At 37.0% G+C, this 14,270-nt stretch overlaps 1 protein-coding gene across 1 annotated transcript in view; it reads right to left on the reverse strand.

Annotated features, from left to right (window-relative positions):
• Positions 1-104: 104 nt before the first annotated feature.
• The window catches only part of LOC124641613 (serine/arginine repetitive matrix protein 2), a 107,786-nt gene continuing 93,620 nt past the window's right edge, over positions 105-14,270 (reverse strand). The window contains exons 4-11 of the mRNA XM_047179768.1: positions 12,091-12,188; positions 9,470-9,680; positions 8,469-8,620; positions 7,644-7,852; positions 6,800-6,904; positions 4,392-4,570; positions 4,106-4,229; positions 105-3,712 (exon numbers count right to left, since the gene is read on the reverse strand). Of these exons, the coding sequence (XP_047035724.1) occupies positions 2,496-3,712; positions 4,106-4,229; positions 4,392-4,570; positions 6,800-6,904; positions 7,644-7,852; positions 8,469-8,620; positions 9,470-9,680; positions 12,091-12,188 (2,295 nt within the window). The 3' untranslated portion in view covers positions 105-2,495. The remainder of the gene's footprint in view (positions 3,713-4,105; positions 4,230-4,391; positions 4,571-6,799; positions 6,905-7,643; positions 7,853-8,468; positions 8,621-9,469; positions 9,681-12,090; positions 12,189-14,270) is intronic.

The raw sequence follows: 14,270 nt of genomic DNA on the forward strand, positions 1-14,270 counted from the left end.
TATTAGAGCGCCTTCGCGTTTCTTGGCAATGATGTCTACTACGCTGTGCTGACATGAAAATCTCTCTTCTTTTTTGAGAAGGTGGGTAACGAAAGAAAACAAAATTAGTAGCTGGGCCGTTTATTTGAAATACATAAGGGACAACTAGATAAAAAATCTGGATTCCAGACTATGAAAAACAATTGATATGGCAACATTATGAATATAATAATGTATGAAAATCTTTATAGGCGTTTACAAGTAGGTAGTATAGTAGATTAGTTTTAAAAATGTCTAAATTATAATTTATTATAGAATTATATAGAAAAATGTTAATGAGCGTTAGTTTACAATACACAGGTCAAGACATTAATATTACTCGCATCGTCGTGGGCCATTTTTTTTTTTAGATAAGTGTAATAAAATATGTTTATTTAACACATTTTCTCAGGCATGATATAAAAATATAGATAGCGCCCGATACATGAATGAATCATTTTGGAGAATTTGATGATACAGTTTTTGTTTTCTTCGAGAGATGCGTTAGAACTTAATTTATGGATGAGGCATTTATATATCGACAGTTAAGGTTGGATACAGACAACACAACATTTATGGTATCTATTTCTAAGGGCTGATTCCATTTTGCGGTCAAGGAACTTCACAGTCTACATCCTTTATCATTATTTGATCAAAATCTAGCAATTCACACATTCACGCCGTTACCATGAGCGCAAAATGAAGCAGAACCCTAAACATTAAACATTATTTACTTTGTCTTTTAAGTTATATAACAACGATATAAATAAGTACACGTTACAGTTTAGTTACCACAGAGAATGCCCGTTTGGAAGAATTGTTGCCACCGCCGCAGCTGAGGGGAAAAATGGCGTATTTGTATGAAAGTTCAAATAAATAAAAACATGGCTTCTTAATATTTTTTGGGGACTTATATGTAATGCTTTCATTTCAGATTTTAGTCAATAGGTAAGCCCTCACCGTTTTTTATTATTCAAACTTTCATCAAAATACGCTTTGGTTCATGTTGTAATACATATATTTTCTGGAAGAGTCTGTAAAGAATATTGATACCTTTTAGTCAAGCGCGACCTCTCTTTAAGTCTTGGCACCGTATTAATTAAAACCTATTTATTTTGTGCCTTTCGGTTAAATGGAATGTAAAGGTTTAGGAATATTTGACACTTGCATATCCATACTGCACGTTCCGCTCCAGCCGATGAGTAAAATTCTAAAATTGTGCTGTGGCGTAGTACTGAACTGATGACACCTCCTAAAATCCTGGGTTGAGCATCAATAGGTAGATATGTAAATGTATAGTGAATCTGATTATTGTGGTATTTTCACATCTTGGGTAAAATTGATTTTCATCGCTGGCTCCGCACTCACTACGCCACATCAGTTGAAATGAGCCATGTTGTAGGACAACTAGACTCACACACAAAAATGTTTACTACAAATACCTAAATGTGTAAATTTTCCATTAAAAAAATCTTAATTGAATCATCTATCTAAAGACAAAACACTAGAATCGTTTTATATTTTGTATTAACTTTCACTAGTCGCTCGCATGCATAAGCTTACGTTTTGTATAAAAATCACTTTTCTGAATAATAAAAAGCATATTCCATCTCTTTTAAAAAAAATCTTAAATACATCCCTCTGTGCCAATATAGGCTTTGCAATAAATATAATTTTTAAATTTAAACTATTGTCAAATTGCTGAAACAATTTCTAAATCCTTAGAATAAAAAATGTACTTTTAACACACGTCACAACGTCGTATATTTCTCTTAAATTAAATATTTATCTAACATAAGTGCACATTCATAGTAACGGGGAAGTAACAAGAGGTAAATATAACTTATATATTGTGGATTTGTAAATTATTATAAGCTCTAACCAGGGCACGCTAATTATATCATGCGTCAGTTTTGATAACTTTGTTCAAAAAATCTGTTCAAATCTTCATTACTCGTTCAATTAGATCACACTTAAAATTTTATATCAATGAATTGATGACCGGTTTAAGTTTAAATTGTCGATTCATGAATATGTCGATATAAATATGAATAATTGTCTTTTGTACAAAGTTAGTAAAACTCGTATTATATTACACAAGGTGTTCAACAACATGCGTCCTAAATATATTGGGATTGCATGTTAGAATTTCTGAAACAGAACTTATAGAATTCTCAATTTATATATTATATTCTCTATGCGCGGTTTTAAGTCGCGTACATAGCGTATATTAGCAATAGTTATAGGTATCTAAAATAATAATCATAATACAATTTTAAGGGCACGTTAACTTTCATTTCACACACGAGATTCATAATCGGAGATTAAAATTTAAATAATAATATTTATTTAAGAAGAATTGGTATTGGGAAATACACATCACCAATAAACCACAATGTCTTTTCCACTACCTTCGTCGGTAGACGTTAACTGCCGAGCAAGGCAGCATATTCTATCGACCTACGTATAACATACTCTCACATGGGCGTAGACAGCTGGTGTCGCGACCGGTCTACTCCTACGTCTACTGTTGTCACCTTGCCGTCTACTGGCGTACCGCTCTCCACCTCACTGTCCGGCATGATCACGCACATAAATGACTTCCCACTCGTCACATCTTTCGGGTAAATGGTCATTGGGATGAACCTATCGCTCGTACCGTCTACATACGCTCCCAATCTCGAGTAGACTTCGGGGAAATGTTTCTTCAAATTCACCCCTCTACATTCTAGCTCCTTCGATATGTTCTGGAAACATATTTGTCTAAACTTGTGAGCCGTAGCTGCGTTCTTCTCTCCCGCGTTGCTTAATTTTGAAGTTAGTATTAGAGTTTCTCTATCTTCTGGCGTTGACTTGCTATCTCTTCTATGTCTCCTTCTATTCTGCTCCTGTATTGCAGCGGTTACTGTTTTACTGAGACGTAGTTTAGCACATCTCGACACCATCTGCCTCTCCCACTTGACGGCACCTTTAGTCGGCACTTCACTGATAATACACACAGCCACGTATAAAATTACTCTCGTCTCAGGGTTGTAAGCTTTACAAAGTTTCACCACTTCAGTGTATAATTCTACACCCATTTCGTTCGGCTGAAGAGACGTCCACTTCATAAATTCCGGCTCACTTAAATATTGATAACCGTGGGTGGTAAACTTTTCGGCCGCCTCGGGACTCGTAAAGAATACTTTGACAACGCCTCTCCCGAGGGCCAAGTAGCCTTTGTGAGCGATGGTGCTAATCTGATGCAGGGCATCGGCGTCTTCCTTGGCTGCTGATATGATCTGCCTGCACAGGGTGCTCGCTCGCGTGTGCAAGCACACTTTCCTGTGTTTCTCCCAGTGCGCCCTGCGGCATTCCTTTGAGCAATACATTGTGGTACAATTGTGACAAGTCTTGTAGTGTCGTTTGGCATCGGGTAAAGGGGCTCGGGAGGGACATTTTGGATATTTGCACTTGACGAAAGCTTCGTCTGTGCTATTTTCAGTCTGCAGAGAAGCTAGGGAAGTTCGGGAATCATGATGAGTTAAGTGACCATCGGAAGGGCGTAGGGCTGCGGCATCGAGGCTAGTGCGACGGTCGAGAGAGACACTCGTTTGGGCAAAAGGCTCACTTCTCCGGCGGGAGTGCTCGCCCTGCACCGAACGCGACCGTCGCGACTCTTGCATGGCGCCAAGATTATCAACTGTATCCTTGCCTGGAATAACATAAGGAATCGGTTAGTATGGATCAACAATAAGTTGATGGTGCGAATCTTAAATTAATGACATCAAGATACTTCGTAAGACTCAGAACCAACGTCGATAAACACCGGAAAATCAAAATAACAACCATGCCGCGGAGGACATTTCATGCTGCCTACTCGATAAACGACAAGGTAGGTAATATTGAAAAACCATTTACACAATACGCCTAGACATTAGAGCGGATACCTGATGAGTCCGTCAGACAGCGTAACAGATATTATAATGAATAACAAGCAAAAATAACTAGTGCTGAGTGTTAGACTACGTTTGGGCCTAGTCTTATGTGATGGTGTGGTAGTGTAATAGAAAAATTGGAACGGCTGAGACTTACATATCGTTCCTACCTGGTCGGTCGTGGTCGGGGCTGTCAGTGATGGAGCTGTGCCCCTCGCTGGGGGTGCCCGCGAACCTCGAGGCGGGGGACGCGCTGCTGTGCCCGCTACTAGCCAGTTGTTCGTACCGGGGGCTCTGAGAACGGTTATTGCGGACTGGTAGGAACCATTTGGGATGTACCAGTATTGTTTTTTTTGTTCTATCGACTGTGATTTATGTTTGATTTTTTAGAATTCAAACTTTAAGGTATTTATTTAGTACTGTTTAAAATAGTCATAAGTAAATAAACTTATGTACCTTGCCGCCCATCAAATAATAGGGGCTTGAAGCCTTCCTAGGGCTGGGCTGAGGCGTGGGGATCCTCGCCGGCTGCGACGGCAACCCCAAGAGCGAGTCCAGAACGTCTTCGAGAGTGGTGGAGCCAGGAGACGGCCGCGTTATACCTAAGTTGAGGGAACGTTGGGAATCTTGCCAGTCTGGAAGTCGGTATCAATGATTCATTAGAATGGACAAAGGATAGGCTTTTGAAGACGATTTTAAACTTTTTTTGTGATGGATGATTTTGTATTTGGAAACCTGCCTAATGATTTGTTTCTTGTAGAACTTACCTTACACCTATTAAATGCTGTGATGCTTAAATGAGGACATCCTTAGCAGGTTTAGATAATAGAGAAACAAGCGAGTGGTGTACTAAGATATATGTGATTTATCTATGGCCTGATTGGAGACTAACGGCCTTTTTTAATTTTGTCTATGTATTGTCGAGTAGCAAAAGCAAAATAAAAATGTAAAAAATAAAAGTGCAGTATAATTTAATAATTAGTCACGTAAAGCTGTGTAATTGCCACTAATTGTCGCTTGACTTTCTCTTAAAGCAATAATAAAATAACTGAATTCACATACACAAAAATAAAAAATAAAACAAAACATATAAAATAAAAATGAATATATTCAATAATCATTATGATTAAAACGTAACTAAAAGTACAATATTGAAATGATAATAAAGACAATATTTTGCCTTCTTATAACATGAACAAGGTACCGAGATTCTAACATACAAATATTATACCCTAAAACTACGTATTGATATTACATTTTCTTTTAGGTACTCATTATTTGGAATTTATTATATTGTAGAGAGCTGCTGTTAATATAAAAGTTAGGTACTTGATATTTGGCGCCATTTCAATGTTATAAAATCTAGGCGGCCATTACAATATGTCATAGACATTTTTTTTCTTTTATAACATTAAGTCGTCTAGTTCGTGACTCGTGACGCTTCGTAGTTCGGCTGAGCGAATTTTGAACGCAAAAATTATTTGTTAATTTTTCTAACCTAATCAGAACCTGTATAATTTACTTAGGAGCTTTGCCCCAACATAAATTACGAGGTGATTTAAGTAGAAGGAACTTGAAATTTTGTGGATTTCAGACTAATATCGTCACTTCTCACCACCACACCACATTATGGTTCTGATAACTGTTGGTAATATTTAAAAAAATATTTATAAAATATTATGTGAACAACATAATTTTTTACGCTATTCAAATATTTTGTGACATTTATTAAAGCCTGTATTTACGAATTTAGAACTGAAATGTTGGAAGCAGGTAGAACTGATTTAGCACCTAAAATAAAACATAGCAACATAATATTTTATTTACAAAACTATTTATATTAACTAGCAATTAAACTAATTACTAGAGATTTTCATTAAAATAAACACTCAAACAATAATAATTTAATCTGTACATCGGACGTAATTATTACTAAAGATATTACTGGTTCGAGTCAGATTACTATTGAAATTATAATTATGGCAATATCTATAAAACAAAAATAAATTCTTAACTATGACTATTTCATTTTATAATCATATATTTGATTTAGGTACCAGAATTATTGATGGAAAGTATATTTCCGTAACAATGATAATAAAATTAATAAGAATGAAACTTCTTAACAGAAATGCATCAAAAGTAAACATTGCATTATAATAATGTACCTTTTATAATTTTTATGTTGACGATATACTTGGCGGATTGTCATACCATACATATTATATTGGTAAGCTGCAACATTGAAAAAACTCATAGATCGACTCACCGCCAAGTTCAAATTAAATACAAAGCTGCGTGTGACAAACACATAAATGAAAAGGTAAGCGTCTACAAGCCAGTGCTTATTCCACAATGCAAAAACTTAAAAACATTTTTACACGACATATTTATCGGGAGTCCAAAAATAGTGCATAATTGACACAAATAATAATTAATAATATGATATAATAATGGTCCTGAGTCTTACACACAGTCTATAAAGCTCTATTACACATAGGTTTTCACAAAATGGAATCCTTCAGTACACATGGACTGAAGAATTTCATTTCACAAATAACTAAATACACAGAACAGCACAAAAATTAACGCACAGAGTATTAAACGTAACATAAAAATTAATAAAGTGGACACTGCAGGTTCGGTTTGATAAAACATATAAATGCAAATTTCATGATTTTTCGCAACTATCAAAATTTGGTTAAAATTGTGAAGTTTGGGCATGTGAAAACCATGCGTTGCGTTCGTCGGTCGAATGTCGTTGGGGGCGATATTTTTTACTATAGGATGGTACTTTTAAGGGAATGTGTGGTGTTTGTGGGGAACCTGCAGTGTGTTTGGTGGAGGTGGTCACGCTCGCTCACCGGGCGCGGCGCGGTGCTCCAATCGCAGCGAGGACGGCGGCCGAGGTGTCGACAAAGACTCCGACACCACCAGCGGCGTCTGCGGGGAATCTAGCGGCTTCGTTCCTGGAAGACCAACATTCGAAAATGAGCACAAAACATTCAAAGACGATAGAAGATACTACCCGGAAAAGAAGTCGGAGGAAGCAAATTACGGGTCAGACTTTTGTCATATCCATTAGAATTGTTACACATGTATTTAAGGAACAATATACAAAATATTGTCGCTTTGTTGCTGCGTGCTGCGTGACAGAAGGTCACACCAATAAAAGCGCTTAAGCATATTTATAAATGTAACAGTTATTAGAGAATAAAAGGTCCATACCGCCAGAGTTGATCATAATCAGAAAATCAATAATGGAGTTTGTTCAAGTCGTGATTGAAAAGCTAAATGTCAAGATAACTTGATCTATTATAATGACATTAGACAGTCATTGCCAATGTTTAAACTGAAGGTTTTTAAAAGTAATGTTTGACAAAAACGGGGGTAGACATCGTATTTTTTGCATTTAAGTGAAATTGCTCACGAAAGGCAAGTTGGCACAGAACGTAGACATGAACTTATAAATAAATGGATTCCTTGCACTTCAATTTGCTAATGGAGGAAGCCTTTGCATAGAACTCTTGGTTTATTCTTTTACTTTTGGAGTGAAAAAAACCAAGCGATTTGAAACTTGTAATTCTAACCAATTCTTTCAGTCTTGGAGCATAGATTACAAATTATCATCAGCGTTTTTCCCATTCCACTCCATTTTCCCGTACGAAGAAATGAGTACACCATATTTCGAAATTCGAATAGACTTACCAACAAAGGAGCTCTCCAGCCAGTACAGCTTCTGACTGGACCTCGGAGAAGGTTGTCTATCGATGTCACCATTCGCTGGCTCCAATCCTGACACGTAGTGCACTATCGCGGACGTCACTTCCTTGATCGATGTTTGGATCTCTTCTGACGCTTTCGACGCTTCTGACGCCTCTGATTTTGGTGTCGACTGAAGTAGTGATGATGCTAGCCTGGAAAATTACACAAAAGAACTGAAAATTCATGTTCATAACATATTCAAAAAATATTTCACTTGAATGGACCCTGGATTTGGCCAGCGAAGACAAAATACGCCGTTGTGAAAGTAAAACAGACTCTTGGGAAAGAAACTTGGCCTGACTGTGAATATTTCAAAATTGCCAGATCTTGCCAAAGATAGGTGTAGCACTGTTTTCCTCCTTAATAAATGCCAGACAACGAACTCTTCTGTTTATATTCCCTTAATTAGCTGATTAATTGCACAATTAAGCGCCTAATTTCTCCACAAATTATCACAGACATAAGGCCCTGTTTTTGTAAGCCAACAAAGAAGTTATTTGGAATAAATATCTTATACTTCCGACAAAAGGATGGTCTTATTTTGCTTATTGTGATGAGTTAGATATAGGCCTTCTCTTACGTACGCCAAATGTACTTTTATTTATTGCAAACAGCAGTTGTTACTTCTGATAAGTAAAAGTCTCTATTGAGAACACATCTATCCCAGTTGTCTGTTTTCAACAGAAATGGTCAATGCCACTATAATTCTTCAATTCTTTGATGTATGAATATCGAGAGATTCCTCCAGTACTGTCAAGTTTCCCTTACCTCTCATGTGGCGTTCTCGGCGTGCTGTTCAGTCGCTCCTGACTCCTCCAGCCGAGGTAGGGCTGACGCGCACTGAACGAGGACCTCGCTGAGGGTGAACATAAAGGACTGGTGCCTCTGATGCTGCTGCGGGTTGAGGAGCACGGTGACGTCTGTAAAGTACCAAGGAGTTATCATAATGAAGTTGAGAATTTATGGTTCTACTTAATGAAACTTAGCTGAAGGGGTACTGGTACAATAGAGATAGTAGTTACCCTATTGTGATTAAGTATAAAGCAGTATCATTGATCACGAAGCTCGTAACATCGATAGCTTAATTGAACGTGATCCTAATGAAGATAAACCAGTATCTCAATCAAATTAACCGGCAATAAATCAGTAGTTTCAGCAAGGAAGTGCCTTCACGGTTCATTACCTCTAAATTTTTCCTCAAACATTAAGAACTGGTCATTTTACGGTCGATTGGCCGTACACCATTAAAAATTCTAACAACACAATCAACTAGAAGCACAATAGAGTATTTTACATAACAAGAATAAATCGGTGAATGAACCGTTACGAAGGAAGTGACGAGAGAAGCCGTATGAAGGTGCCTAGCTGACGCTTCGAAGGAATGTAATGTCTAAGAATTAGATTGCCTACGCTAGATAGGGTTGAATGAACTCGAAAACAATTACAACGATGCTAGGCTTTAGTTTTTTAGAAGGCAATTTCAAAACGTAATTGAAAAAGCGTGACCATAACTTATTGATAGAAAGAACTTCTAGGAATATTGTTCTGATATGAAGAAATAGACGGCCTCTAGATTAAATGAAACTTAGTGAAGTAAGTATACAGATAAAAATATGAGACATTGCAAAGGTGATATTCTGATTGATGCCAGCAGGCGCTTACTTGACACTTCAAGATTCAAACAATGAATATTTTGTACTTCAGTCACTTAAATGTAACAAATAAATAAACAGGACAAAAAACAGCCTGATATCCCAAAAATCACTCACTTGGTTAGAATTAAGCCGGCTAGTAGACCATCGGCCGAAGCTGGTGGTGTGTGGGGACAGTTGTGGCGGTGGCGGCTGCTGGTTGCCTCCCAGGCTGCCCAGCGACGTGGTCTTCGAGTTGAGGCCACTCCAGCGGGCGGCCGAAGCTGACGCGTCAGACAATCTCTTGCGGAGAAGGAAACCCTCTCGGGGCGCGGGTGCGTTTTTGTACCTGGAAATTTTGGAGAATTTAATAAAGATTTAAATATCGTTAGTGTGTATATGGTAAGTTTTGTAAAGGAAGACCGATTTTCATCATTATCAGCTTTTGTAATTGCCATTACGCGATGTAGGTGTTTGCACATGGAAGATGGCCATTTCCTGCTCGCTGCATTAAGAATTATTAAGATAATATCACAGGACCTCTAATCAGGTCTCTAATAAGAGTCCTGCTGACCTAGCCACCTTGTTTTCGGATTTATTTCAGTCAAGATTCATCTGCCAGCTTTTTGCTCAGATATTGATATAGTCCTGAATACATTCCTAAACTGATCACCGAAACGTACCTACTTATACATAAAGCTTATGCCAGGTATGAAGATATTCGAGTAAGAAAGGCAGGTAATCAATGCAAGGAAATCTGATTTCCTCTCGAACGAAATCCTAAATGTATCAATATCGGTAGAATCCCTACAAATTGTCGACCATTTGAACATTTTATATTTCTCTCAAAGATTTACGTATATACCGATGTATCGGAATCTTCGAGAAAATGCATAACAGGATTTGTGACTAAGCAAAGATAAGTTACAAAGTTAATTAGCTAATAAACAAAACACGTTTCTAGATGATCAATTAAAACCTTTGAATTAAGTAACGGAGTCAATAGGTTAATTACCACATTATTAATTGTCGGAAACCAAACGGTGATAATGCTCAGCTAAGCAAATGAGAGAAAAACATTAAACATAAATTCACGTGACTTAAATGCGACAACAAAATGTTATTGATCTATTAAATAAAATACTACAAAACAGGTTAGATGCACTGGAAGATTGAATAAGTTACTTCATATTTATCAGTCTGAACAGAAACTTGCGTATACTTCAGTCGTAGACGCAATAAAGACAACTTAGCCATTACAGACACAAATCAGGATAGATAAATATTCTAACATGTATAATCCAAAAATACGTGAACATTTTACGTGTATTTTTGAGGTCAATAACTGTGAAGAAAAGGCCGTTTTTCCAGTGGCAACGTAAAAGACTGTGGTAACGTAAGAGACTCGCAATCAACTAAACTGACGTCGCGACACGGAGACAAGATGCTCGTTTTTTAGAGTCCTAGCTAATTTTCTCGTGTAAAGTCTTGTTCATAATGTATTCGCCTGAAGACATGATTCAGACTGATATAAGTACAAAAGAAGTTGCTGATTTTGATGAGAAATTCGTTGGACGAACCCTAGCCTGTGAAACTTCACTAAATATACCTCTACAGAGCAGTGTAGATAAGTAACTGTTTCCTGCGGTTTCAACTGCATCCCGAGGGAACTATTTTGTACATCCAGACAAAAAGTAGATATCTCAATATCCATTTTTATCACAATCGGTTCAGTTGTATTACAGTGAGGGTCTAAAAAATCATCCTTTATCATCGGCAAAATTAAGCAAGGATCAGGAAGTAAGCATAGTAGTTAATGCCTATAAAGCATAAAGTATGAAAGGTTAGCTTAGGTCACTTGTAGTCTATCGAGACGAGATGCAATTAGGGCATCGTTAATTACAATAAAGACCGACCAGCTGTTCATTATCGTGAGCCTGGGAGACAGTTATGAGAATTAAGCATGAAACCTGGCCATTATCGTGTATGAACACCTTTTATAACACGAGAGATTATGAGAATGGCTCGTGAAAATAAACGGTGTATCAAAATTGTAATTTAAACTTAGCACTGGTTTAACAAGTTTTAAAAATTATGAGTATCTTATTTAAAACAAATTAACCATGTTGAGCATAGTGACAAAACAATTAGAAAAACCCAAGTTTTTGTCACTTATAAGTGATTGGACCTAAACAAGAACCTTGCAGCATAATTAACAGAACATGACTCAGATTCGATTGCTAATTCATTCTATTCCTAATAGAATGCTATTCCTTTAATACCTTATCTATAAATCTCAAGTACTCTATAAAAGTTTAAGAACATATGTCGGAACTTTGTAAAAGTAGTCCGGATAGAGTCGTGCTATAATCCATCGAACGCCTTTCTTAAAGCCTTGACATGATTGCTAGTGAAGCGAAACGTGCCTGCTCTAATGCTCATGTCACAAGATATATCTAGGAAGAAAAATATTACTCTAACTTTAATATGCTTTGTTATTATTCGTAACATCGTAAGGATGTAATAGTTACCTAACCCTTTATGCAACGCAAACACACGGAACATATTTTACTATTAAATAAATACTGTAAGTAATTATAGGCCGTTAGAAAGCCGTGACTAATCTAGTATAAAATCAAAGTGCAGGTTATATTTGTCATTACCCTACATAGCTCGGCTGGATGTTGATTGGCCTTTCGATAACCTACAGCGGTCTGGCCTATATGTCAGAAGATATGATACGTTAGTTTCACACTCACCATTCCGGAACATTGAGCTTCTGCAACGATCTCTGGACTCGCAATTCGTGCTCAGAAAGCACGCGATCTGAATTCTTCTGTAGTTCGTTCTCTGGAGGCTGTAACAAATTAAATGATATCACAAATCTGGTCACGTATCTACAGTTTGTTATTACAACGGTACTAAGAAAATAAGTTCTATTTAAAAAGCGCAGTCTTCACAAAGGCACCAGTAACATCTATGAGTATAAAAATAGGATTCAAAATTGAAAAGAACGACTACTTAAACATAATCTTTATTTAGTTTAAATACAAAATGATCATTACTATAGGGTTCACGTACTTGACGCTCTATTATTTACCAATTCTTCAATATCTTCAAATGAATTGGGAGCTAAACGATACACTGCTCCGAAAAAGGAAGGATCTTTTGGCTTTTTATCAGTAAGATTACAATCATCTTCACTTAAATCCTTCATTGGCGACGAATCCATCATAGGTCCTTGAATCTTCATTGTTTGATGTATTTTGTAAATGGCAAATCTTGCATAGCATGTCTCTTCATCACTGATATCGCCAGATCCCAAATCCGTTATCTGAGCATCAACACAATGAGATTTACTGATGACCTCTTCAGTAGAATCTTGGCTTCTCACAATACTATCATTTACTTCACATTCCATCAGTATTTCTGACCAAGACGGAAAATTATCTTGATCACCAGTATTAAGGCTGGCATTAAAAGAATCCGAATCTCTAATTATATTTTCTCCTGAAGCCGACAGCATCAAATCAGATATTCCGTAGATAGAATCGTACCACGACTCATTACTTTCGAATTCAGTTCTAGATGTATTTAAATTAAAGCTGACTCTCCGCTGAGATTTCTTCAGCGTTGAAGTGGCCGGTAATAAGCTGTGTCCGCGCTCAGTTTGTAGAATTTTATCATTTTCAAAATCTGCATATCCGGGTATTTCAATCTCATCAAATGCAACCAATTCTTTTGGTGGTTCTACGATTGAACAAGCATTTATGTCGTCTGATGAATCTTGTAAGTCCTCTATTGGTGGCGGAGGCACACTTTCTAACAAACGGTTTAAAAAATCTCTCACTTTTTCATCATTATTTATTGAAGGTATTGATTCTGTATTTGCATTGTGCCTTGTAGTGGATGGTACAATATCACTACAATGTTGTTCTGACCAAGAAGTAGCTCTTCTAGTTTCCTTATTGAAAGAAGCGCTGTTTCTAGCTTTAACTTCATTAAAACTTAAATACGATTGTCTTGAATTACGTCGTTGCGCATCAAATCTCTTCAGGCAGACCTTAGATTTCCACTCGGAATGTTTACTTTGAAATCCGCTCAAAGTCAATGAATGTTCATCTTCCGATTCACTTCGCGGTATTTCAGGATATTTTGCGTAATAGTAGTCCCTTGACAACGGTTTTATGTACAAATGTTCTGGTTTAACTTCTTCAAAAGGTTCTAACTCTTCTGTAATCCATACAGTATCCAGACAGGACCAATATCCATTTCTTTGAAGAACTTCTTCTGTTGTTAAAAGCACTATTGACACCATTTTCACTGAACACTTCACAAGGCGCGAGTTCTAACGTAACTGGAACTTTTACACAAACTCGTTAAGAAAGTCATTATTAAAAACCCATTATTTTTCAAAACAAATCCCTAATTAGTTAATCACACTTGTTAATACAAAAGCAAACAAAAACATTTGTTTCCTACGTAAAGGATTAAAAATCTCAGTGACCTTTTATTAAATTCGTACAACATCGACATCGACATCAACAACTTTTGTAAACGAAGGGATTCATTGAATTAGAAAATTACATCTACAACAATTTCAAGGGTCAGTTGAGCTTTTGATACGGGACTTTTGTTAAAGGATGTTGGCTTTACAATGGACAGATCGGATATATTAATCCCGGAAGAGGAACATTAGGCGACAATGATTTCGGTGGGGTACGAACTCACCCTGACGTCTGACGAGGCGAGGAGCGCACATGGCCCCAGCAGTCCTACGCTCTCCCAGCAAGTCATGTCCACTAAGTGTTGCACTCACATCCAGTGCCCGCTCAACTCTACACTCGTGTGCGATCTTATAATCGCATCGTGATGCACCAGTGACTCCGTAATACTAAGTTACGTAAGTCGTCATATCACATTAGATATCAAACTAAAT

The sequence above is a fragment of the Helicoverpa zea genome, chromosome 2 (assembly GCF_022581195.2).
Source record: "Helicoverpa zea isolate HzStark_Cry1AcR chromosome 2, ilHelZeax1.1, whole genome shotgun sequence".
Taxonomy (NCBI): domain Eukaryota; kingdom Metazoa; phylum Arthropoda; class Insecta; order Lepidoptera; family Noctuidae; genus Helicoverpa; species Helicoverpa zea.